This window comes from Poecilia mexicana, unplaced genomic scaffold, assembly GCF_051168715.1.
Source record: "Poecilia mexicana isolate PSO_F unplaced genomic scaffold, ASM5116871v1 scaffold_13, whole genome shotgun sequence".
NCBI classification, from domain to species: domain Eukaryota; kingdom Metazoa; phylum Chordata; class Actinopteri; order Cyprinodontiformes; family Poeciliidae; genus Poecilia; species Poecilia mexicana.
The window spans coordinates 8409504-8432645 of record NW_028263382.1 but is presented as its reverse complement, the minus strand read 5'-3'; the positions used below and the strand labels follow the sequence as shown (position 1 = coordinate 8432645).

The 23142-nt window shown below is 36.5% G+C and overlaps 2 protein-coding genes across 2 annotated transcripts in view; both read right to left on the bottom strand.

Moving 5' to 3' along the window:
* The window catches only part of myo7aa (myosin VIIAa), a 56594-nt gene extending 44645 nt beyond the window's left edge, over positions 1 to 11949 (bottom strand). The window contains exons 1-2 of the mRNA XM_014985435.2: positions 11940 to 11949; positions 3962 to 4116 (exon numbers count right to left, since the gene is read on the bottom strand). Of these exons, the coding sequence (XP_014840921.2) occupies positions 3962 to 4116; positions 11940 to 11949 (165 nt within the window). The remainder of the gene's footprint in view (positions 1 to 3961; positions 4117 to 11939) is intronic.
* Positions 11950 to 16199: 4250 nt separating this feature from the next.
* LOC106917188 (mRNA decay activator protein ZFP36L1) lies at positions 16200 to 22232 on the bottom strand. Its single transcript, XM_014986009.2, has 2 exons — positions 21844 to 22232; positions 16200 to 19993 (listed from the first exon to the last, which is right to left on the bottom strand). The coding sequence occupies exons 1-2, from the start codon at positions 21895 to 21897 to the stop codon at positions 18947 to 18949; spliced, it is 1101 nt and encodes a 366-aa protein (XP_014841495.2). The 5' UTR covers positions 21898 to 22232; the 3' UTR covers positions 16200 to 18946.
* Between the last annotated feature and the right edge of the window lie 910 nt (positions 22233 to 23142).

Genomic DNA, 23142 nt, shown 5'->3' with positions numbered 1-23142 from the left:
CACACACACACACACACACACACACACACACACACACACAGAGAGCATGAGACAGTTAGCTCCTAGTACCAAGGCTAATGGCAAACTATCAGAAGCCACACGTTAAATTATTCAACATTCAGGATCTGTCAGGCGTCTCTGAGAGCTGCTTTATATTTCTGTTTATGTCAGACTTTCTTTTATGATTTACATTATTTAAACAGGTCTGAATTTTTTATCATCACAACCGATACTTTTATACTTCTACAATCCTTATCTGAATGTAGAAATGGTTCAGATGTCAACTGGAAGCTTTTAGAGGTCTAACAGTTTTTAAACTGAATGACAAAAAATAACCTACCCTACGGCACGGATGAGCTTATGTAATAAAAATGAGGCATTAGTTGTTTTTAGTCACCAAAAATTACTAAAAAATACCTTTGTTCATTCTTACATATATGGATCTTTTTAAAGTAGCTAAGTAGGCACTGGTGTGGTAACTATTGTTAATGCTGCAGGAGCAAACATTATTCTGAAATCCAGAGCTTATGTTAAGAGACCCGTGTGCTGTCTTTATTTTAGAGCTAAAGCTAACATAAACAGATTCTTATAAAACATCAAAAAATTTATAAGAGCACAAACATGTCTGACAAAAAGACACTGTTTTCACTAGGGTATATTTATAAATGTTTCTCTGTAGAACGACAGACATCAAATAGTCAAAAAGTTATAATCCTGATTTGCAACAGGCAAATAAAAAATTGTCATTATTAAAAGCGTAACTATACAATGTGAAATCTGTTAAATTTCCTGACAAAATAAAGTCAGCTATTTGTGACTAAAAGTCACAGAGGTCCTTTAATATTGAGGTGGTAAAATTAGGAAACCCTCATATTAGTGGTAGATTCAGGACCTTTTACAACTCAATATTAAAATACTTCTGCCATTTGTTGTCACAATCTCTGACTTTATAATCTTAGTAAACTTCTGAGATTTTTCTGATACATTTTTCTTTTACAAATTTCTGATGTTCAGGGCTATCAGTTGTAATACTGTACATTTATGATTTTAATCATCAAAAATTCTACAGTATTCATCACAGATTATGAGTTTTTTTCTTGTAAATATCTGAAATTGTTCTCAACATTTCAGTTTCTTTGGTGACAGGGTAGATTTGTAACTGCTACAGCAGCCTCTAGTGGACAAGAGCCAAAATTGCAGCTCTGCACCTTCACGCAAATTGAACACACAAAATACACCTTATAAAAACATACCAAACAAATTAAAATTATTTTTGTTAGATTTTCGAACACTTTAGGCTAAAAATAAATACATTAAGTAATTTTTCTACCTGTTAGGTGATTTTGAAGGTGCACCTCACTCAAAAATGTGCATTAGCAGAGGCCTGAACATGGTCAAACAGCTAACACTCCAAGTTAGCAACATTTAATGATCTTTCAGTTAGTCTACACCTTCCAAATAAACTAATTAAAACGCAAAATCACATATTAAAGTAAATAACACCTTGAAAACAATAAATATTTAAGCGTAACTAATGGGCGCGTGTAAAAAAAAGCGTGGAACCAACCAACGGTCCGTGAACGTCATGACGTCAGCAGCAAACGAAGCTTGAAATTATTTTTCAGTTGTTACCTTTTGTAGAGTTAACAACAATTTGTAATAGAAAAAATAAAACGTAACATATTAAATAAAGTTAACCTCACTAATGTGTCAATTTCTCCTCAAGCGGTCCGGCTGTTGGGATCGTTGGCGAGTCGACAATCAGTAAAGCTAGCTTTCATCACGCGCATGCGCAGACGTAGCGTTGTAACCTTACTTCCTCTAGCCCTTAGCTAACTGGATATAAAATATGAAAATGCATCAAAACATAAAACTACATTTAGAGCATTTTGAATGACTTATATGTTGTTTTGTCTATAAAAATTTATTTAATGGTGTTTTATATGCAAAGTAAAACAACAAATTAGCCTAATTTAGCTTCAAGTGCAACGAAGGTCCACATGCAGATTTATTTTGAAAATAGGTTTTCCTTTTTGTTGTTGAAAACAACGTAAATGTGATGCAGACCTATTTTTTAGATATGATTATAAAGTATCTGGAGAATGTAACCATGAAGAATGATTAAAATGTCCTAGTCTCCAAACACATTATTTCTTTCCCTCTTAAAAACGGAAGTAGGTTGACAACCATGGTAATTTTCAGTTTCTCATATCCGCTCACACTGTAAAGGCTGTACTTTAGCATGCTCTTATGGTAATTTTCATCTCAGTAGGAATACATCCAGCGTTTTATCAACTGAATTTTTCAATTGTGTGACCCTGAAGTGATGCATCATCCTCTACAAGTACAGTGAGACTATTAATGAGCAAAATAGCAAATGCAGATGGGGGGATAAACCTTATTTGCATTTAGATGGATCACATAAAACCAAAGTTCACAGGCTGAGATATGGTGACAAGATAACTGCTCTGATTATTCTCCCGAAATGAACTCAGCGATGAAAACACAGACAGGGAGGCTTTTGTTTCTGCTTCAGTGAATAAGCAATAATAATGTGTTTTATTTTTACCTCAACAAGGAACAGAGCAGCATGTTTACACCATACAGTTAGCTTTTAGCTGTCTTTTTGAGAACAATCTGCCTTTTTTAGAGATAAATGGTAAAATATGTTCACCTGTTCACCTTCAGTCTTCCAATTGTGCTTCTTGATGAAAACTTTAAAGGATTTTGCAACTTAACCTTTCTAAATTTGATAATATCAGCATATTTAAAAGTGCATACAGGTGTCATATTGTAAGTTAACGGCTGTAATTTTAGCTAAGTGTCAAAGGCCTAAAGTCTGAAAGAAAGTCTTGTGTAGCTCAGCAGCAAAATCTATAAAACCTCAAGGAAGACGCTTTCAGCAGGCTAGTCTGCCCTCTGGTGGTAATAAGGTAACTTAGCTAGAAAAAATACTTGTTACTCAAGTAAAATAAATTGAAAAAGCACAAGTATACATTAACATGTAAATAGTGGATATATTTATTATCCTAAATGCTATTATATTATTTTCTCTTATGCATTCATGCCTGCCCTATCAGAGAAATAAACATGATCCCATTATGATTATCCCAAATAAATATTTCCCCTTTTTGTTAAGAGCAATGAATTTATATAAGATTGTATTCTAGCATTAAGAGCTGTATTTTCTTTATTTATAAAGCTCTCAATAAGGTATGACCAGCTGCTTTGTTATTAATGATGCATTTAATAACAATTAATACTGATTCTTGAGTAGTCTGATGCCTAGCCAAATATAAAATATGATAAAAAGGAGTCATTGCAGTATTATGTGTTTTGCAGCCACATATTGTCATTTTATAGAACAATAAATTAGCTCTGTTAACCACAATTATTGAAAAAATTCAATAAATATCAAATATGAATTATAACAAAATTTACAATGCAATTTAACGCCTTAAAATTGGGTCACTGTCTCTTTAAAAATTCCTTCTCTTTCTGAAACTCCACCTTCAGGAAGTCCTCACAACATGGCTCCTCTATTAACCCTTAAACAGCATTTTTACCAGCATTTCACCGAGAAGTAGCTTGTATAATGAGTTCAGCTGATGCGCAGTTCCATCAGGTGGTTGCTAGTTGCTGCTGGCTAGTTTGAAGAAGCTGAATGGGGGAGGAGCTGTGTGTTGAAGGCGGGGCTAGGTCCACCGAGGTGTATTGTCCAGTTGAATGGTTGCCATGGAGATTAAATAATTTCTCAAACAAGCATGAAAGAATTAAAGCAACACTCCAGGTGTGTTTTTGATGAGGGAATAACTTTGTACGATGTAACGCTAGAAAAAAGTCAATATCGTTCATTATGATAGCGACCACATCTTACTGGTAGCTTACTGGTAGCTAAATGTAAAGATATTTGCAGGTGGAGCCTGACTTTTAAAGATCCCAAATCAAGAGTGGACGTTACCTGGATGAGCGTGTTGTATCTGTAGCTGAGGCGGCGTATGTTTGGATCCCAGCCCTCCAGAGGCCAGTCAGATCCAATCGGATTTATTCTCACAGCCATCCTTACCTCACTGTTTACACCATCAGAAGTGGAAAGTAAAGGCTGATTACTTCGCACTTAAAAGTTGGTCCCAAGTTTAAAAATCCAAGTTTTTCAGGAAAGTTTTTCAGCATCCAGAACCTCCAGCACCGTGAGAGTCGTAAAAATCAAGCTTAGCAGCGTTTATAAAACACACCTTTCCTCCTACAGTTGTATTGCAGCTGTACAGTTTGGATCAATTTGTGTGTGAAGAAACAAACTGAGCTAACTGTGTCAGTTTGTTTGTTTTATCAGGCCGCCCCCTCGGCTCCCCCGCTGCAGGGGGAAATGCTGTCAGCGCTCATTAGTGGATCAGAAAAGCAGACGAGTTCAACAAGGCAGCACAGAGAAGCCGACAGCACAGGACTTTACACACACACAAGCAAGCATTCAGCATTCATCCCCATCAAAAGAAGCATCATTTATGGATTTACACAAAAATGAAATGATGAAAAGTCCATTTGAATTCAACCCACTTCACTCTGCTACCGCTAAATAAAATCTAGTGCAACCAACTGCTTATGTTCATATGAAATTCATCTTGTTAAAATGAGAAACTTTCCCGTTTTAACAAGGTATGTAATCCATCTTGTTCTAACAAAAAGTGTCTTATTCTAACAAGTTTTGGATCTCATTATAATGTAAAAGTTTGGCATAGCAAGATATAAAACTTGTCTCACTGAAATGAGAAACTAATGAGGAACTTGTAAACCTATAAAGATATAAAACTTGTCTGTTTTAACAAGACAGTTTCTCGTTTCTGCAGCTTTTATATTTTTCTATAACATGAACGTTTCTCATAATAAGATATAAAGCTTATCTTATTAAAATGACAAGCTAATGAGAAACTTTCTTGTTTTAACAAGATATAAAACTCCTTTTGTTATAAGGAAAAAGTTTGTCATTTTCACAAGTTTGAATCTCGTTATAACGACATACGCAGCCTAAATTTCTCTGGCAGCTAAATGCTTTCATACAAAAGGGTTAAATATAAAAGAATGCCACACTTTCCAGATTTTTAATTATTAAAAAATGAAAATATATTATTATATTTTTCTATCACATACAATCCCTATAAAATGCAATAAAAGTATTTATTATAATGTGACAACAAGGATTCTTCCTCCTCTTGCAATATAACAGATTTGATGTAAATGTTTATGGATTAATGTTTTAAGTTCCTGCAGGTTTATTCAGGTGTGGCTGATGCGTATTTACCTGCTGTAAAATAACCATGGTTCTGGTTTCTGTCCTCTGGACTGGACATCAGACGACCCTTAAAAGGAGAATAACAGAAAAAATATATATATATTAAGTGTTTTCCAATGCACACATGTTGATTTAAAAAATAATAAAGCGTGGCCTGATTTTTTTACGTCATGCATGTGTTTGTGTACAGGAATTAGCCGTAGCCGGTGTAAATTATTCATCCTCTGCTCATGATCCATGAGGTTTGAACGTTTGACTTTTCGACGCGTGGCAGCTGTGACATCTCAGCCTCATCAGCCTTTGTGTTTTAGCTGCTGATTTTGAAGGCAAAGCAGCTTCAGTTACAGCTGTCGTACAAACAGCTGACAAAACTTAAATACGTCCCTCCGCATCACATTTCAGCCCTGATGCTCCGAAGAGCGACGGTGCTTTTCACAGCGAATTACAGGAGGAAAATTATGCGCCGAGAGCTTAATAAACATTCAAATGACAGAGCAAGGATCCACAAATAACAATAAAACTCTCAGAAATAACTATCTGTATGACTTCATTTAAAAACAAAGTAATATAAACTTTTTTGTTTGTTTTTGTCGCATTTCCGGAAATGACGAAAGTCGCCAAAGAAGAAGAGTTTGTAATCATGGCTGCCTTAAAGTGCAAACATTTTGGAAGATAAAAAAACCAAAGAATGAATCATGAAAGGATTTGGATCATTCTGCTTTACGACCCAGTTTCAGACGGATTCTGCTCCAGTTGATGGACTTTATGATAATGTCCACCAGTCCAGATCCGGTGGTTGTAAAACAAGCCCTGATCACGACTCCTCCTCCACCATGCATGATGATTCAGAAATCAGTCCTTTTAGCCTGGATTTTAATTAAAATCTTATTTTCATCTGTATCCATTTATCAAATCTTACATTTTATTTTTCATTGCATAATTTGCATTTTCAATATGTTTTAAATACCATTAATAATATTTCAGCAATTATTTAGATTTTATTGTAAAATAAATGTAACAGAGTTCTATCTTTATGTACTGTTAAAGTATATTTTGTAGTATTTCTCCTGAACATTTTATATCACTTTATTGCTCACATGGACATTTTATGTAATTTCATTATGTCTAACAATAATTATTTTATTTTCCCACAGTTGGATATTTTAGCCCCTGCAATGCATTTTGTATTACATTTAACTGAATGTAAAGAGTTTTAATTGTTTAGATTATTAACCTTGTAATATTTTCTGGTCAAAAATACTTTTCCAAAGCTGTTTAATTGAAACTGTGTTTTAAAGTTGAACTACCTAATTGTTCCATATGGTGTAATTTGTAAAAAAAATTTTCAGCTTTTGTGGTTTTTCCGCGAGTAAGCAGCATAGAAAAAATACTAACAGCTGTTTTTATACAAAATTATTACATTTAAAAGTGTCGTGACAAGCAGAACATTAGCCAACAGCAAACCTCCTGCTGGTTTTTAATCTTTTTACATGATATTATAAAGTGAAACAGTGTAAAATCTCATTCTTAGAAACGCATGCCCAGCACACACATATCTAAACAAAATGCCCCTCTGTGTTCCACTTACACCCTCCCATCAATATTTCAGCGGCTAATTACCCCTGCAGAGGTCTGGGACAAAGGTTGGGTGCAGTCATGCCCTGTTTGTCAACACATATCAGATGTTAGAGTCTAAAATTAAAACACAGCAGCAGAAAGAGATGTGAAGATTATAAACCGTTACTAGAAAAGTTCAAATGCAAACCAATAAATATAATATTTCCAGAGGTTTTTAAATTTTCATGTCTTGTCTCAGTTTATGCATTAACTGCCGGGTGCAAAACATTTACATAAAAGCAGCTTAATAGCTTCAAATTCAGTTCTTACACTGATTTATTTTGGCTAGATTTTTGCACTCTTTTCTTCCAAAACACAAACTAATTATTTGATATTATTTAACATGTTATAATTAATATTCATCTACCAAAACTTACAAAAAAATAATTTAGAATAAAGTACTAAGACTCTGGTGACTGACTGAGTCAAACTTTGGTTCAGCTGTGAATTTGGCTGATGTGTGTTTGAACTTCCTGCACTGGTTGCTACGTTTTTAGCTAAAGTTATTCTCAAATTGTTCTTGGTTGTGTCACAGAGGCCAAAACTGTCAGAAACTTTAAGTAATTACACTGAAATGTTATCACAGTTCCATGTTATATAGATTATTATTATTATTATTATTATTATTCTGGACGTTTGTCATGGAAAACTGTAAAAACTTGGATTAAAAACCTGATTAAGATATACTGTATATAAATTTTAAGTACACCACAAAGTATGATTTTATTTATTCAGTAACCACCCTTTATTAATTTTACTTTAATTTATCACACACTTAGAAATGATGGATTATTTCCATAATATGTTGAGTTAGCTTGACCAAATATAACTCAGACATATCTGGGCTATAACAAATAAAACATGGAAAGTAAAAAGTCCATTCTAACTATTTAATTTTGATCATTCCAAATATTGGGTTATTCTTTTGTTTAATGGGGCTTTGAAATATTGATCCAAAAGCTGTTGGTTGCAGGGACTTCAGGGCATCCCTAATGGAAAGGATTGGCAAAAAGCCATATTGGAGAAAAAGAGAAATAGATGCATTCAGAAGATCTTCCATTATCATTGCTGCCCTTGGAATGTGTGAAAAAACAAAAAAGCAAGGAAATAAATTAATATCTTATATCAACATTATGCTAAGTAATCAAAAATTATTAATTTAACGTTTATTAAAGTCAGTTTAAGTGACTTAGTGACTGGTATTTTTTAAGGAGTTGCTCTTGGTAATCAGCTGTCCAGCATGTGACCAATTTGGTAGAAAATGTGACCTGATTTCTCAATATTGCACCTAAAAAAACTACTGAAGTCAGACCAGTGCATTCAGGAAAAAAACAAAAACTAATGTCTGAACCATCTGAGAATCATTCCTGTACTCTGACACAGAGCCAACAATCTCTGTGCACAATGAGACTGATGTTAGCGCATATATCCATAACTAAGACCAGATATTTATATACAGCAAATAAAATACGCACACATTTTTTTCACATTGTCTGAAGATAAATCCAAACAAGCTTCTCTTGTTTTAGGTTAGTTGGAATTACGCAAATTATTTCTATTACCTCAATGTAAAAACTTAGTGATAACCTTTTTTACATATTGTTTTTGTAACTTTCCTTGAATTGAAAAGTTTACATACTTTGGGTCAGTATTGGGGACAGCCGTCTTAAAAAGCGTTATTTGGGTGAAACCTTTTGTCTAAACTCAAGTCATACACTTTACCAAATACCAAATAAACTCTTGAATTCAAGGAAAGTTACAACAGAAAACATCTCTGAAAAACGTGTGGCAGATTTCCACGTTGTTTCCAAAAATGTGTGTTATAGCTTTATAATCTTCAATTTTATTGTTTTAAGTTCTTGTATTGTTCATAAAAGCAATTATATGGTGTTAATGTTACAAATCTAACATTATTAAAACAGTTGAATTGATATACGTCAATAAGTTTTATGTAAAGTATAGAGCTGCAAAACAATTACTTTAGTAATCAATTATTCAATCAATAACCCCTACTATTAAATGATTTACTGGATTATTTTAAAAAAATAATTTAATTTAATCATTTAATTTTTAATTTAACCACTTAAGCCTTCTTCAACGATGTTAGAAATACATTTGAAATGAATATAAACAAATAATTAAGTTCCTTTTTAAAATGAGAAAATAAATATTTTATTGTCTACTTATTTTTAAAAGGTGAAGCTGAGAATATAAGTTTTGACTACAACATATTTACAGACAAAAGTGTTTTCATCTTAAGTGCAAAATGTATACATTTGGTACAATTTTGGCTTAACCACTACTCTAAATGTTGTTTTTTCCCACAAATTAACTTTTTCAAGCTATATACTAAAGTTAATAATTAATTAATTTAAATAATCAATTAAAAACGATTAATCATTTAGTAGTAAAACAATTATTTGTGAAAATCAATCAATTAATCAATATTTGGGGCCCCAAAAACTCAGGCCCTGGGACTACTTCCCCTGGTCAAGCCAGGAAATTTATTATTCTGCAATTTGCAATATTACTGATGTTCAAATTAGTTACAAAAATAAATTTCAGCTAGAGAGCGTTGCATAAACACACACAAAGTTAAATAAATTATTTTATTCTCACCGTTTTTGATTTGATATCTGTTAAATTCACTTTTCTTCCAGTGTTGGTCCGGTTTCAGACGCACATTTTGATGCAGGGAATCAATCTTGTTGTAAATCCTTTCCAGATGTGTTCCTCAGATATAACTTCCTTGTTTTGTTCATGCAAAACCTCAGATACATCAGGGACGAACGACTCCGACCTTCTGTCCTGCTCATGTTATCAGCTACACAGCGAGCTGCTCATTCACTGCCACTGATCCCTGCTGCAGAAAGAGAGAGAGAGTCAGTGGGGGGTGATGAAGTCCCGAATAGAGGTTAGCTTGTAATTAGACACGCACAGTCACACACTGATAACACGACAGACGCTGACATAATGCAAGAATGAGCTGCGTTTCCATTACAGATGTGCGAAAATCTTTGTCGATATTCCGCTAATGTCGAAAAAACACAAGTTCGCAACGGATGTAAACAGTTACACGAGATATTTAAATAATCCAGTCATGGCGCTAGCGCAGATTGGCTGTTAGCTATCGGCGTCTTGTCAGCGGAGCGACAAGCCCCGCCTACTTGGGAGCGGTTATGTATGCGGCGTTTTGGAGAAATTGTAGTCATATATTCTACACTTTAGAATGATACACAACTTTTAATTAACCGTGCGGTGCTGTGAGCTGCACACTGTCCTAAAAAGTAGCGAAACAAAACAAACCGCGGTCCTCTGACCACTTCCTGTCTTCTTCTTCTTCGGCGTTTCGCCCACCAGTGACATCCGGCTGTTGATCACGTGACTCGATATGGCGAGAAAGGGTTGTGTTAATGTCGATACCGCTGGAAAAACCTCATCGTAGCGATAAAACCTTTTCCAAAAAACAAGTGCCTTTCCGAAATTGGCATCTTTAGATTAAGTTAAATTATTTTCGTACTTTCAATTTGCGCAATTTTATTCTTGATGGAAACACAGCAATTGACAGCAAAGAGTTTATGCTTTATGGATGAGAATGCAACAAAACAAGTCATATACGTTTATTCCATCAAGATGAAATAAAATGTTTTACATTAGGAGGATGTCATATCTTTATCTTTATATAAATTTATATTGATCCTTTTATTATTACTTATTTTTATTGGAGCCTTGCAACGGAATTTCTTTCAATTTGTACATTTTAAATGTACAGTTGAATGACCATAATATATATGATCTGTCTATTTGTCTATGTCTATGTTGCTGCCTCAGGATCGCCTTATTAGCTTCTGGACGCTGAGATTCTGGATGGATGTAAGCCGGTTCTAATGAAACCTGGAGATGAAAGAAACGTGAATCTTAAATTAATTTCCAAGTGCGCTGCAAAAACACAAAACCTTTCCAAGTATTTTTTTGGTGTAGTTCCTAGAGTGCCTTGAAATGAGACCAAAGCAACTCATAAGTAACTTATCAGCAAGATATAGGAGCTTGTCAATAATTCCTCAATAATGATTAGTTCCGCTGGCAGATTATTTCACTTATAAGGACGTTAAGTGACGTTTTGTGTTTTCTGCCCTCTGGCTGCGACAGAGAGAAACTGCAGCACAGGAATACGTTAACCTCGGCACATAAATTATGTTATTTAAAAATACAAAAGAAATGTAATATTTAAGTAATTTAATTTTAACAAAGTAAATATTGTGAGACCTCTCTGTTTATAACCCTTATTGTCTTTTCTTGTTATTCACTCAAACGTTCACTAGATGTCGCCAACTCTCTTCATAGATATGCTGGGGAGTTTTGTTGTTGTTTTATTTGTTTGTTTTTTGCCATTTTTGAACACCACTATTGAAAAAGAAAGTTTATGCTGTCTTTTTTTAATGACACACATTTAATTATGTGCTCTAAGATGCCTACTGAATATTATGATGTTAATGTCAATAAACTAAGATTAAAGGAAAATAAAATTATCACCCTAAACTAAGAAAAATAAACTAATACAGGAATAATTTGGTTTTTATACAGATTATAAAATAACATAACACTATTGTTTGTAATTTGATTATTTAGTTATTTAATTTCTCTTTAGAATCAATAAATTATCTTTGAATTTGAATTTCTTGCTGCAGCTGGGCATCCATTTTAAACTACATCATCTGAAATAAAACCTGAATACATTTGTATCTAAATAGGAGTAGATGTTTTTAGGGCTTTTCAGATGTAAAACTTGCCTCTTCTGGGGCTTAAATGTAACTGCACGATTTACCTAAAGGCTTTTTCATGCGCAGATTAGGATTATTCCTTTGTTATTCCTTCACCTGTTGAGCACATAACAGCTCTGCAGTTGAATCTGATCGTTTTATTTGCATCTACTAGTTGCTGAAAAGCAACAACATCCTGTCAAAAGAGTTCACAACACAAGAGAAAAGCCAAAACCTGAAGGAGGATTAGAGGAACAGGAGGAAGCCAAACTCACCAATCGCCATGGAGACGGTTGTCAGGGTAACGTGTAGGGTTCGTTTTCCAGCAATTCTTTTAATTTTTGCTATTTTATTTAAGTAAACAACATTAATAAATTCAACGATAAACAGTTATGATTAAATAAATGTATACCCGATTTCTGCAGTATTATATGCCGCATTTAAAACCAAACATGTAACAGATATATAAAACAATTAAATTATTTTGAATAATTTTGGATTATTTGTTTGTTTCTGACAGTTATATTGTCTGCTTGCAAGTCAAGTTTTCTGCAAGTTTGCTCGAATGCTGCTTGTTTTCAAGCAGCAGGGATGTTCAAAGTGTGGCCTGGGGGCCATTTGCGGCCCTCTGGGTGATTTTCTTTGGCCTACAATTCAACAATACAGCGAATTTGTGATTAATTCAAGATTTTCACAGGCAAATAAAATCTTCTTAAGCATACAATAAAGATGTTTCCTAATGTTTCTGTTTTCATTGATTACATTTTGTTAAAACTAGCAAGCACTGACCAACCTTTGATCTACAAATATAAATCCTAAAAAGTTTTGAAAAATATTTGCCTGTCATTTAATACAGCAACTCTGCAAGACTGTTTATATTTTGTATCAACAATGATTTACAGATTCATTTTCTACATTAATTAAACTACTTTGCTTTATTAAAATATTGTTTATTTGCTATATTATTGAAGAGAAAGAAAAAAAATCAATCAAGTTTGTTTGTGTAGCACAGCAAGATGGTATTTCACGGTGCTTTGCATGGTGAAAAACCATGAACGCATCATATAGACAACAGTTGTGAAAACCAATAACAGATATTATACTTTAAGTGCCATCATTAAAGTCATCATCAAATATGATGGTAAATATTCCATTTATTATGGTTAAAAAGCAACTCTAAATAAATGTCTTAAGAAATAAATCTTTTCAATTTTAATTTAAAAACAATGTGGCCTTTGAGTTCTCTTAACTTGACAATTTTGTCCCCAGTTTCAAAACATTTGGACTCCTCTGGGCTAAACGGTATGTTCCTTTGGTCTGATTGATAGTGTGTGTAGATATTTGCAATCCAGTTACATTTACACCATTTATTCACCCAGAACTCTAAAATTTCAGCCCAAACTTCCTCTAAACTGAAGGTTTCCCTCTTTTTGGAACCCGGGAAATATTTTCCCGCTGCTCAATTCTCCCAAATCACTTTATCCACACACCCACACACACACACACACGCACACACACACACACACACACACACACACACACACACACACACACACACACACACACACACACACACAGGGAGGCCGCCCCTCACCCGCGCTCCCAGGCTGAATCCGGCCCATTTCCATTGGGCTGCATTAGCATACAGATGTTAGACTGAAAAGGGAAAGCGAGGGGAGGGAGTCACACCAAGAGGAGCGGGAGGGTTCGGGGATGGCCCTTGGCCTTTTAAAGGTCTTACACACACACACACACACACACACGCACACACACACACACACACACACTAAATGGTGAGCAGCCATGGGGGTTGTGAGAACCAACTCCTTCTTCTTCACTCTGCTGTTATTCATTCACCACGATGAAATCTTTGGCTTGACCACAGATGAATGCCAACACACACTTATTTCTGTCTCACACACACATAGGGTCCTATCTGCCTCTTCTTACTGTGATGGATGTAAAACATTTTATTCTCCCACAATTTAAGGCAGCTATCAGGTCAATGCTCATTGAGGTTTTTGACAGATCTAATTTTATTTCAACAGTTGTTTCACCTGACAGTCCAGTAGACTCAGTGAAAGTTGGGACTAAAAGTGCTACATTTGTTACATTTTCAGCTGCTGCGTTTTCTTTTTCACTGCATTGTGTTAAACAAAACAAACCGTTTTAAAAACCCGTTCCCCTCCTTGCCTGTGGGGGCGCTGCACCAAGAACCACTGAAGGAAATTACATGAAAGCCTCGGAAGAAGACACCGAGTGCGACTTCCTTCTTCACAAAATGCGAACAAAAATGGAGGCAAAACAAGTCTGGTGTTAAAGTACCGTGTTTTCATTCCTGATAGTCTTGTAGACTCAGTTTGATTGGTGGCCTAAATTGCAACAAACATGATCGCTTAGTCCGCTACAATCGAAAGGTCGCCAAGAAAGTGTGGTTCATTTGGAGAGATGTGAACGCGTAATCGAATTCTGATTCAGACCAAAAAAACCAAACTCTAACCTACAAACTTCAGTCTAAGTTCGATTGAAGTGAACTCTGGTGTGGTTTGAATGCAGATGTGGACGCCAAGCAGACTGTAGACCGCTCCAAAAGCAGGAAGTGGACTATAGAGCAGGGCATTGTGGGTAAGTACAACAGAAACAAACGTTGAGTCAAATGACAAGAGAGAAATCCTACAACTGCTAAAATCTGACACTGCTCCTTTTTTGTTTACATTTCATGAAGGAAGCTGCGCTCAGTGTCTTCTTCAGAGGTTTTCGTGTTGTTTCCTTCAGTCGATCTTGGTGCAGCGCCCCCACAGGTGAGGAGGGGAACAGGTTTTTCAAATCGACTAGTTCGTTTAACGGCACCAGCTGAAAATGTAACAAATGTAGCAACTTTGGTCGCCAATCGAACCAAGTGTACCAGACTATCAGGTGTGAAAACACTGCAAGAGTACTTTCAGCTTCTAAAGAAGTCAGTGTCAGCAGGAAATTTTCAGGCTGCTAGTGTCAGGTTTTCAAAGTGACACAAACAAGACAAACAGCGAGAGAGACGGAGGGGAGGATCTCAACTTCTGCTCCACTTTGTGTGAATAGGTGGAAATCAGTCACAAGTATCTCAGTGTCCCATTGTGTGGAGGAAAGTCTTTGTTCAGGCATCTGTTGCCCAAACATTCTCCCCAGTGTCACTCACACCAAATTGGTCCGTCCGGACGAGTCCCAACAAAACTCACTCCCCTTCCCACACCATGCGGCCCAACTGGGGCAGGGGGCGGGAGAATCCCACCAGAACCCATGGAGAGGAAATAGTTAATCTTTGTTTCTTTTGTGTGTCTGAATCCCTGATGATGACCAAAAAAGGCCCCCATAAGCACAAGCAGCGTTTTTTTTTTTTTTTCTTTTGGTTGTTTTTTGTTACTGAAATACTTGTGGGAACATTTTGGAGAAACTTTTCCACCAAGAGTTTTCTTTCATAACATAACAGCCAACATGACCCACGATAAAGCTGAGCTGTGTATCGGTTTTATGTTTTCTATTCAAAATGAGATAATTAAAGAGTGGAAGCAGGTTTTGGGGAATGAAAACTGATTTAGAGATGTAGATCTAGAGCTGCAGGTTTTCACGAGATCTCTTGTTTTACCTGCATCTTTCTTACATCAGTGCTTTCTCCTAAAGATCAGGCTTTCACTGGCCGATAACGTTTCTGATGTTCTTCAAGGTCTGATGGATTTTGTCCATTTTTTTCCCCACTAATAACTAGAATACATAAGAAAATGTGGCGGCAAGTTTGTTGATAAATGCAGAGGGTTTTAGTACAAATGGAAAATGATGTACGACAGCGGGTCATTGTTGATAGAAAAAGAATAAAATTCTACCAAAAAGCTCAGAAATTTTTACATTAATCTCTAAAATTTTCTAGAAAAAAGCTGGAAAAGTCTGAGCTCCAAAAGTAAAAAACCTGTGAGGAAAGTATCAGAATTTTGAGGTTACTTTCACATATTTACTAGAAAAAAAATTAGAAGTTCCTCAGCTCAAAAAGTATAAAATTTTTGACTTTTAGAAATTTTCTGAGTTTCTAAAGTGAAAATATATCTAATTTTGAAGCTCAGAAATTTCCAAGGTTTTTCTAGGAAATTTTTAAGATGAATCTAAAAATTTCTTCTTTTTTTTTCTTGTAAATTATCAACTTTTGGAGCTCAGAAATTTCTAAGTTTATCTAGAATATTTCTAAGATTAATCTAAAAACTTATGATTTTTATTGCACATTTTCAACTTTTGGAGCTCAGAAATATTTTTGTTTTTTATAAAATATTTTAGAGATTAATCTCAAGAATACTTACTCCTTTTTTTTTACTATTTATAGTAACCCTACTGCACAATCTTAAGTGGCTGATTTGATTTTTATTGAACTCTAAAGTCCAACAAAGTGCATCCTTTTAATTCAACAAGTTTAACAGAATTTAAAACCAAAACTGGATGTTCATTATCCAACTTAATAATTCACAAATGCACGTTAAACACCAGAATGACACAAAAACCAGAGTGAGAAACTCTTATTTAGCAAAAGGCTTTTATTTTGAAATAAAGATGAACATATATATTAAGATAAAGAAGGTTATCCAAGTAACGGCTGGAATGTAAACAATAGATGCACTTAAATTATGTAAAAAAAAACAAAAAAAACAATATCAAATAGCACAATATAGGCTTTGCTCTTACAAAGAAAAATAAATAGGACCTTAAGTTAACAAGTTTTTCCTTTTCTTTAAAAAAAAAAGAAACATCTCTGGCCTCATCAGGGCAGGCGGCTGAGATGATTTCAGGAGGAAACCAGAATGAAACTTCCTGATTTTCCTGGAACTCGCATGATTTCGCCTGCCGGTCAGAGCCGGGCCAGCTGGCTGGTGTGCAACAGAAATCGACCTACAAACGCATCGTCATCGAGCCGACTCTGAAAAATCTACTATACAACAATATAATACAACAGCAATAAAGAAACCAACACAGTCTTGATGGCGCTGCATGTCAGGTTACATTTTAACAATCATAAAAACGGATTTTCTTTCGGCTAAACGGCTGAATGATGATTTATTTTGTCCTTACAGTCGGAGGTTTAACGGAGAGGAGAGCAGAATGAACGTTTTGATCTCTGCTGATAAGGCAACCAAAAATAAAGAATGCCAAAATGCTTGCTTCCTCCTTTCCCCGCCTCTCCATCAGTCCTGCCATTAAAGCTTCCGGTTAACCAAGCAAAGAACATGAACCACTAAAGTAAAGCGTAATTTCTTATTTAAAAACCCCCAAAAACAATCACAAATCAAGAAAAATAAAACATGCAAAAAGCAATAAATAGTCCTAGAAAAATGTTAGGCTATGTTAATAATTATAACACTGTATAAAACCTGCTGTAGCTAAAGCTACACTGCAAAAACACAAAATATTAACAAGTAGTTACAAATGCACTCAATACAAGACAAAACTAACTTACAACTAACTTTTCAGTAAGATATATAAGCTTATTTTAAGTAAATAATTCCTTAATATTGGTGAAAAAGCACGACTAATTATTTAACCTATAGCAAGACATTTTCCTGTGTTATAAATGAAATAATTCACCAACTTTTCATGAATATTAAGAAATTATTCACTTAAAACAACCTGTATCTCCCTGAAAAGTTACTTATAAGTTAGTTTTTTCTTATTTCAAGTGGACTAAGATGCATTCATTAGAAACTAGACCAAAAATACTTGGTAAGGTTTAGTTTTTTTGCAGCGTAGGGGTTAGCAGGACGAGAATGTTAGAGGAACTTTGGTAACTAGAGGCTTCCTACAATCTGTGCTAAGGCAGTTCAGCTGAATCATTGTCAGACAGTTTAAAAATGGCTGACAAATACAATCATGTGGCCACAGCAATGCAACCATAAAAACTAATCAATCAGTGACGGTGTACAGCTAATAAATCCTGTTAGACTTGCACAAGAAAGAGGTCAATTAAACACAGTTGGAGACTACTAAATGGGATTTTTCAGGCAGATTTCTGAGGACTAAGAAATAAAGTCCGCACACTTTCTCGGAGAAGACGAATAAAAAAAATAAAATAAAATAAAAGAACAAAAAATCTTGAGATTAGGGTACAGAAAATTCTCACACAGAACTTTCTACTGATCAGGAACAGCATGGAGACGAATGCTGAGTCGAGTACCCTCCAGTTATACTAACAGGTATACAACAGTATACAGCAGATACAATGGCATAAAATACAATTAAAGACCAATAATCAATGAAACAATAAACAGGAAAGGGAGTCAGCTAAAACTCGACAAACACTGAGCAGCAGTACAGCTGCTTGGGTGGAAGAAATGCAATATGCACAAAGATAGGCGCGTTCTCAAGGCTGGATCTGCTGACATCGTGGTTAAAAGCTGACGCGTGTAACTTCTAGAAAATTTTTTTTATTTTTTAAATATTTGTTATGAGACAGATTATATGTGGAAAGAAGACAGTCGAGCTCCTCAAACAACCAATCAGAGTGGTGTCAATCATGCTAGTGTACACGCTGCTATGCTGCAGAGCTTGTCATAAATGCTAATGCTAGTTAGCATGGCCACTAATGATGGTAGATAAATGGTTTTCCTGTAATGCTAAGTTATTTCTCAACTATTAGCACATTTAGCAGCAGGTACACCAACTGATTGACAGCGCTAAGAGCTTCTTCCTGTCTCTGATTGGTTGCTTTTTAATGGGAGCGTTGCATTTCTTCAGTGTGCAAGAGGAGCTTGATTCTGTTTTTCAATCTGATACATAAAACGGATTAGAACCTGACTAAGAATTTTTTAAAAATAAAATTAGAAGAATAAGGTCATAAAATTATGAGAATATAGTAATAATATTAGAAGAATAAACTCATACAAGAATAAAGTTGTAATAATGTGATTTTTTTCTTTTTATGGCCCTAATATTCCCTGATTCTATGTAAGAGAGAGATAATCTGTGAAGAGATTCAACTTCCCCACTTCCTCCCAGTGCTACCGCTCCTGGTCAGAAACAACCAATCAGAGCTAGGAGGAGGGTCTTAGCGCTGTCAATCAACTTGTATATGCGTTGCTAAATGTGCTAATGGCAAAGTTCTAGGAAAACTGTCATGATTAGCACTAGCATTCATGGCAGGTCTACTGGTGGGGATTATCTTCTTAATTTGGCCCTAATACTCCGTCATTTTATTTTATTTTTTTGTAAAAGTTACACCCTGTAAATTTCAAACCACCCCTGATCGAACTCAGCCTCAAAGCAAAACTCCTCCCTACTCGTCTGAGACGGAGAGGCGGCTGAAGATGGGGAGTCGCCGACCCTCGAAGCTGGGAGACTCGGTGCCGCTGGAGGAGGAGCTGAGGGAGCAGGAGGAGGTGTAGCCCTCCTCGGAGAGGGAGTCGGCGGAGGAGCAGCGCTGCAGCGAGGGGAAGTTGTTCAGGCAGGCCGGCGGCTGCTGGGGGAGCCGAACCGGGAGGTTCTGGTTGCTGGAGGCGAAGAAGCAGAGAGAAGAGTCTCCGCCGTCGCCGATACCGGAGAACGGGTACGAGCAATGCTTGAGAGGCCCCGGTTCAGGCAAGAGAGGCGAAAGCAGCTCCGGACTCCCCGAGGAGGAGGGCGGCGGCGAGACGGAGGAGGCCCGGGTGAAGAGGAGGCAGGAAGGCTCCTGGACCGGCTGGAAGATGTGGGAAGAAGAGGAGAAGCCCGCAAAGCTGAGGCTGTGCCGCAGCAATGGCGGCTTGTGACTGTGGGTCGCGGCGGCTTGCACCTCGTCGGCGTTGTGGATGAAGTGGCAGCGGGCGCCGTACGGACAGAAGCCGATGGTGTGGAAGGTGCGGCAGGGCTCGGTTTTGTACTTGGGGTGCCTGCTGAGGCCCCTCAGCTCGTCCAGGCCGTGGGCGAACTGGCACTTGGCGCCGTACTTGCAGGTGCCGCTCTCCTCGAAGGTGCGGCACAGTTCCGTTTTGTAGCGGCTGGAGATGTGCGGCGGCGGCGGCGGCTTGCTGATGGACAGACCCGGCGGTGGCAACAGCGTTTTGTCCTCCCGCAGGTTCCCCTCGATCATGCTGACCGAGCGGTCGACCCGGAAGGGGATGTGACTGAGGGAGGAGCGGGGCAGCGCCCGGCTCCACTGCTGGCTGCAGGCCAGGCCGAGGCCCCAGCAGCAGGCCGGCTCCGCGGCCTCACAGCCGCTGTTGAACTTGGAGTTTGGCAGGGTCACAGGGCAGAGGGAGTGGCGTCTCTGGAAGCCCAGGACTCTCTGACTGCGAGACATTGAGCCGCCGGAGGCGCCATCTGTCGCCTCCAGGCCGCAGAAATTCTGACACACAAAAAGAGAGAAAAGATGTGAAGTTTGTGCAACTCCAGGGTGCCGGAGCAAAATTGCAAAAAGCACACAAATACTTAAAATTTAGTGTTTCTGCAATCCAAAGACAGATCAGTCTGAAAGGATCATGAATAAAAGCCTCATTAATGCTAAAAACACTGGACTTTCCAGAATAAACTTTTAGTTTTAAAGCATGTAATCCAGCATTTACACTTGAAATTCATTACATACTCATGAAAAAGTACCAGCTCTACTGGCAGTTTATTTCACTTATAACACCTATTTTCCCCATGTACTAAGTCAAATAATCTGCCCTAATCTGACAAAGAAGCTCCCATATTTTGCTGCACAGTTACTTGTAAGTTAGTTTTGTCTTATTTCAAGTGTAATAAGATATTTGTACTAGAAACTAAACCAAAAATACTTGGTAAGATTTTGTATTTTTGTAGTGTACAATGTGTGTCACCCTCTAAAAACACAAAATCTTACCAAGTATTTTTGGTCTAGTGCAAATATCTTAATTCACTTTTCAGTAAGATACAGGAGCTTGTTTTAAGTCAATAGTTCTGGAATATTGATTACTAGTTCCCATTATTTCACTTATAACATGGGAAAATACCTTGTTAAAAGGGAAACAATCTTTCAGTGGAACTAGTAATTGTTCTTAAATCAACATTAAGGAATTGACTTCATACAAGCTGCTATCTCTAGAAGAAAAGTTGCTTATTGGTTAGTTTTGTCTGATTTGAAGTGAACTGATATTTGCACTAGAAACTAGAGAAAAAAGTTCGGCAGGATTTTGAGTTTTTGCAGTGTGAAACACAAAATCTTAAGTATTTTTTTTACAAACTTATAAGTAACATTTCAAATATAGGAGTTTGTTTTAGGTGAATAATTTATCATTAATGATGAAAAGTACTAGCCTCATCACTCCTGGAGAAGGAAAACTTTTCAATCAACATCTGAGTAACTGAACTTAACAGGATAAACTTTTGTGTTTTAGGGCATAACTTGAGATATCCGAGTTAAATATGCAGCATTTGACCTAAAATTCATCACATTCTCGTATATTTGTGATTCAAATTTGCTCAAATAAGAAAAGCATTTGTTTTTATCCAAGTTTTCGCTGGCTTCAGATGGTTTAACAACTAGAAAACCTGATTTGTCTCTGGAAAGAGAAACAAAATGAGGCTGAAAGCACCGTGAATAACAACCTCATCACTCCGGGAAAATGGAAACTTTTCAAACTGTATCTGACTAAACCTTAAAGAGTAAACCTTCACAGGATAAACATGTTGCTTTAGGACATAACTTGCTGCATTTACCCTTAAAATTCATTACAACTTAGACATTCTTGAAGATTTGTGAATTAAAACTGGCTCCAATAAGAAATGCATTGGTTTATTTTCTACATTTTTGCAGCATTCACACAACAAAAACACAAAATCTCAAGTATTTTTGTTAACTTTCTTGTGCAAATATCTAAGTAAAAACTAACTTTCAAGTAAGTTTTTCAGCAAGACGTAGGAACTTGCCTTAAGTCAATAAATCTTGAATATTGATGAAAAAGTTCTAGTTTGACTGGCAGTTTATTTCACATACAACATAACATTTTCCCAGTGTAATAAAGGAAATAATCGGCCAGTGGAACTTGCATTTCTCATCAATATTCAAGAATAATTGACTTAAAACAAGCTGCTACATCTTGCTGAAAAGTTACTTGTAAGTTAGTTAAGTGCACTAAGATATTTGAAGTAAACACACTTGGTAATATGGTGTGTTTTTGAATTGCAGTTTGATTTAAAGACTATAAAACATTAAATTAGAAGGATGGGCCTGTTTACCTTGCAGAACTCCTCATCCAGTTCCAGGAAAGGCGTCAGGGAGTCAGACGGCATGATTCACTCCACGGTCTTCACCAAGTGAAGCAGCCTGATGTCTGATCCGCAATGGATCAATTTCCAGGAGACTAAACTAGTTTCTGGCAGCTTGGAGGAACTCTGCAGCTTGTTTTGAAGAAGTTTTTTTTGTTCCAGAGGTCTTCACGGGGTTGATTTTTTTAAAGTTTTCTGGTTCTGGATTGATAAAGCCTCGGTCCGTTGGCTGCAGTGCAGTGCAGGAAAGTTCCTCAACCATCTGCTGGAATCTGTTTAAATAGCTGGAGAAACCCACCCCCTCCTGTCTGAATGCTTCAGGGGGCAGGAGGGGAGTTTGTGTGTTAATGTGCGTTAATGATGTGTGTGTTGGCGGGGGTGGGGTCCTGCATTGTAATTGTGTGCTGGGGGGCAGGGTTGGCACAGCAAGGAGGGAAAGGAGCTGAACAAAGCTACTTTTCTACCCATTCATGACCAAAAAAAGAAGAAGAAGAAGCAGCATTCCTTTTTGAACAGGCCGTCCTCCATCTTTGTTTTGGATCGATACAGCTGAAAGGTCAATAACAAGTTCGACTAAACATATTCTCTGCCTTTTGGGAAAAGAAAAACATAGAAAATAGTATTCAGTTGTGATTAAGAGAGGACGGACATGCAGCTGCGACAAATTGCAACTTAAATTTGAACGTAAATCTTATATTCTCCATTCAAAGGAAGTTTCAGCTGTTGTTTATTTTCTGCAAGAGGAATAAACAACATGAAAACAAAATAAAAGAAGCATCAAAATAATTAAGACCGGGTGCAACAAACAACCAAAAATAATTATAAATACATAAAATAAACGGTTATTGAATAACATTGGGTCTTTAACAGAAGCAATTACTACTTGAAGCAACTTCAGTTTGAGAAATAAGTTTAAGTTTCCTTAAAACTTTATATTGGAAAGTTTTGAGACCCCTATTCCTGCTGCCTCAAAATGAAAATTTCCCCCAAAAAAGTCTTTTCACTCTGATAATAGTAGGAGAAAAGTTGGTTCCCCAAAAGTCCAGACATTTACACTCAAAGCTCGTCCAGAAGAAAGTTCAGATTTCTCTCCAACCCTGACACAAAATCCAATATGGCTGCCATGTCTGTAAGCTGTAGTAATATCAGCAGTAATAAAGGTTTATTTACATTTTTGACCATTTCTATGTCATAAACTCCAATGCTGCTGTTAAATATTTGTTGGTGAATGTTTTGTTAATGTTTTTAATCAATGTTCACATAAGTGGA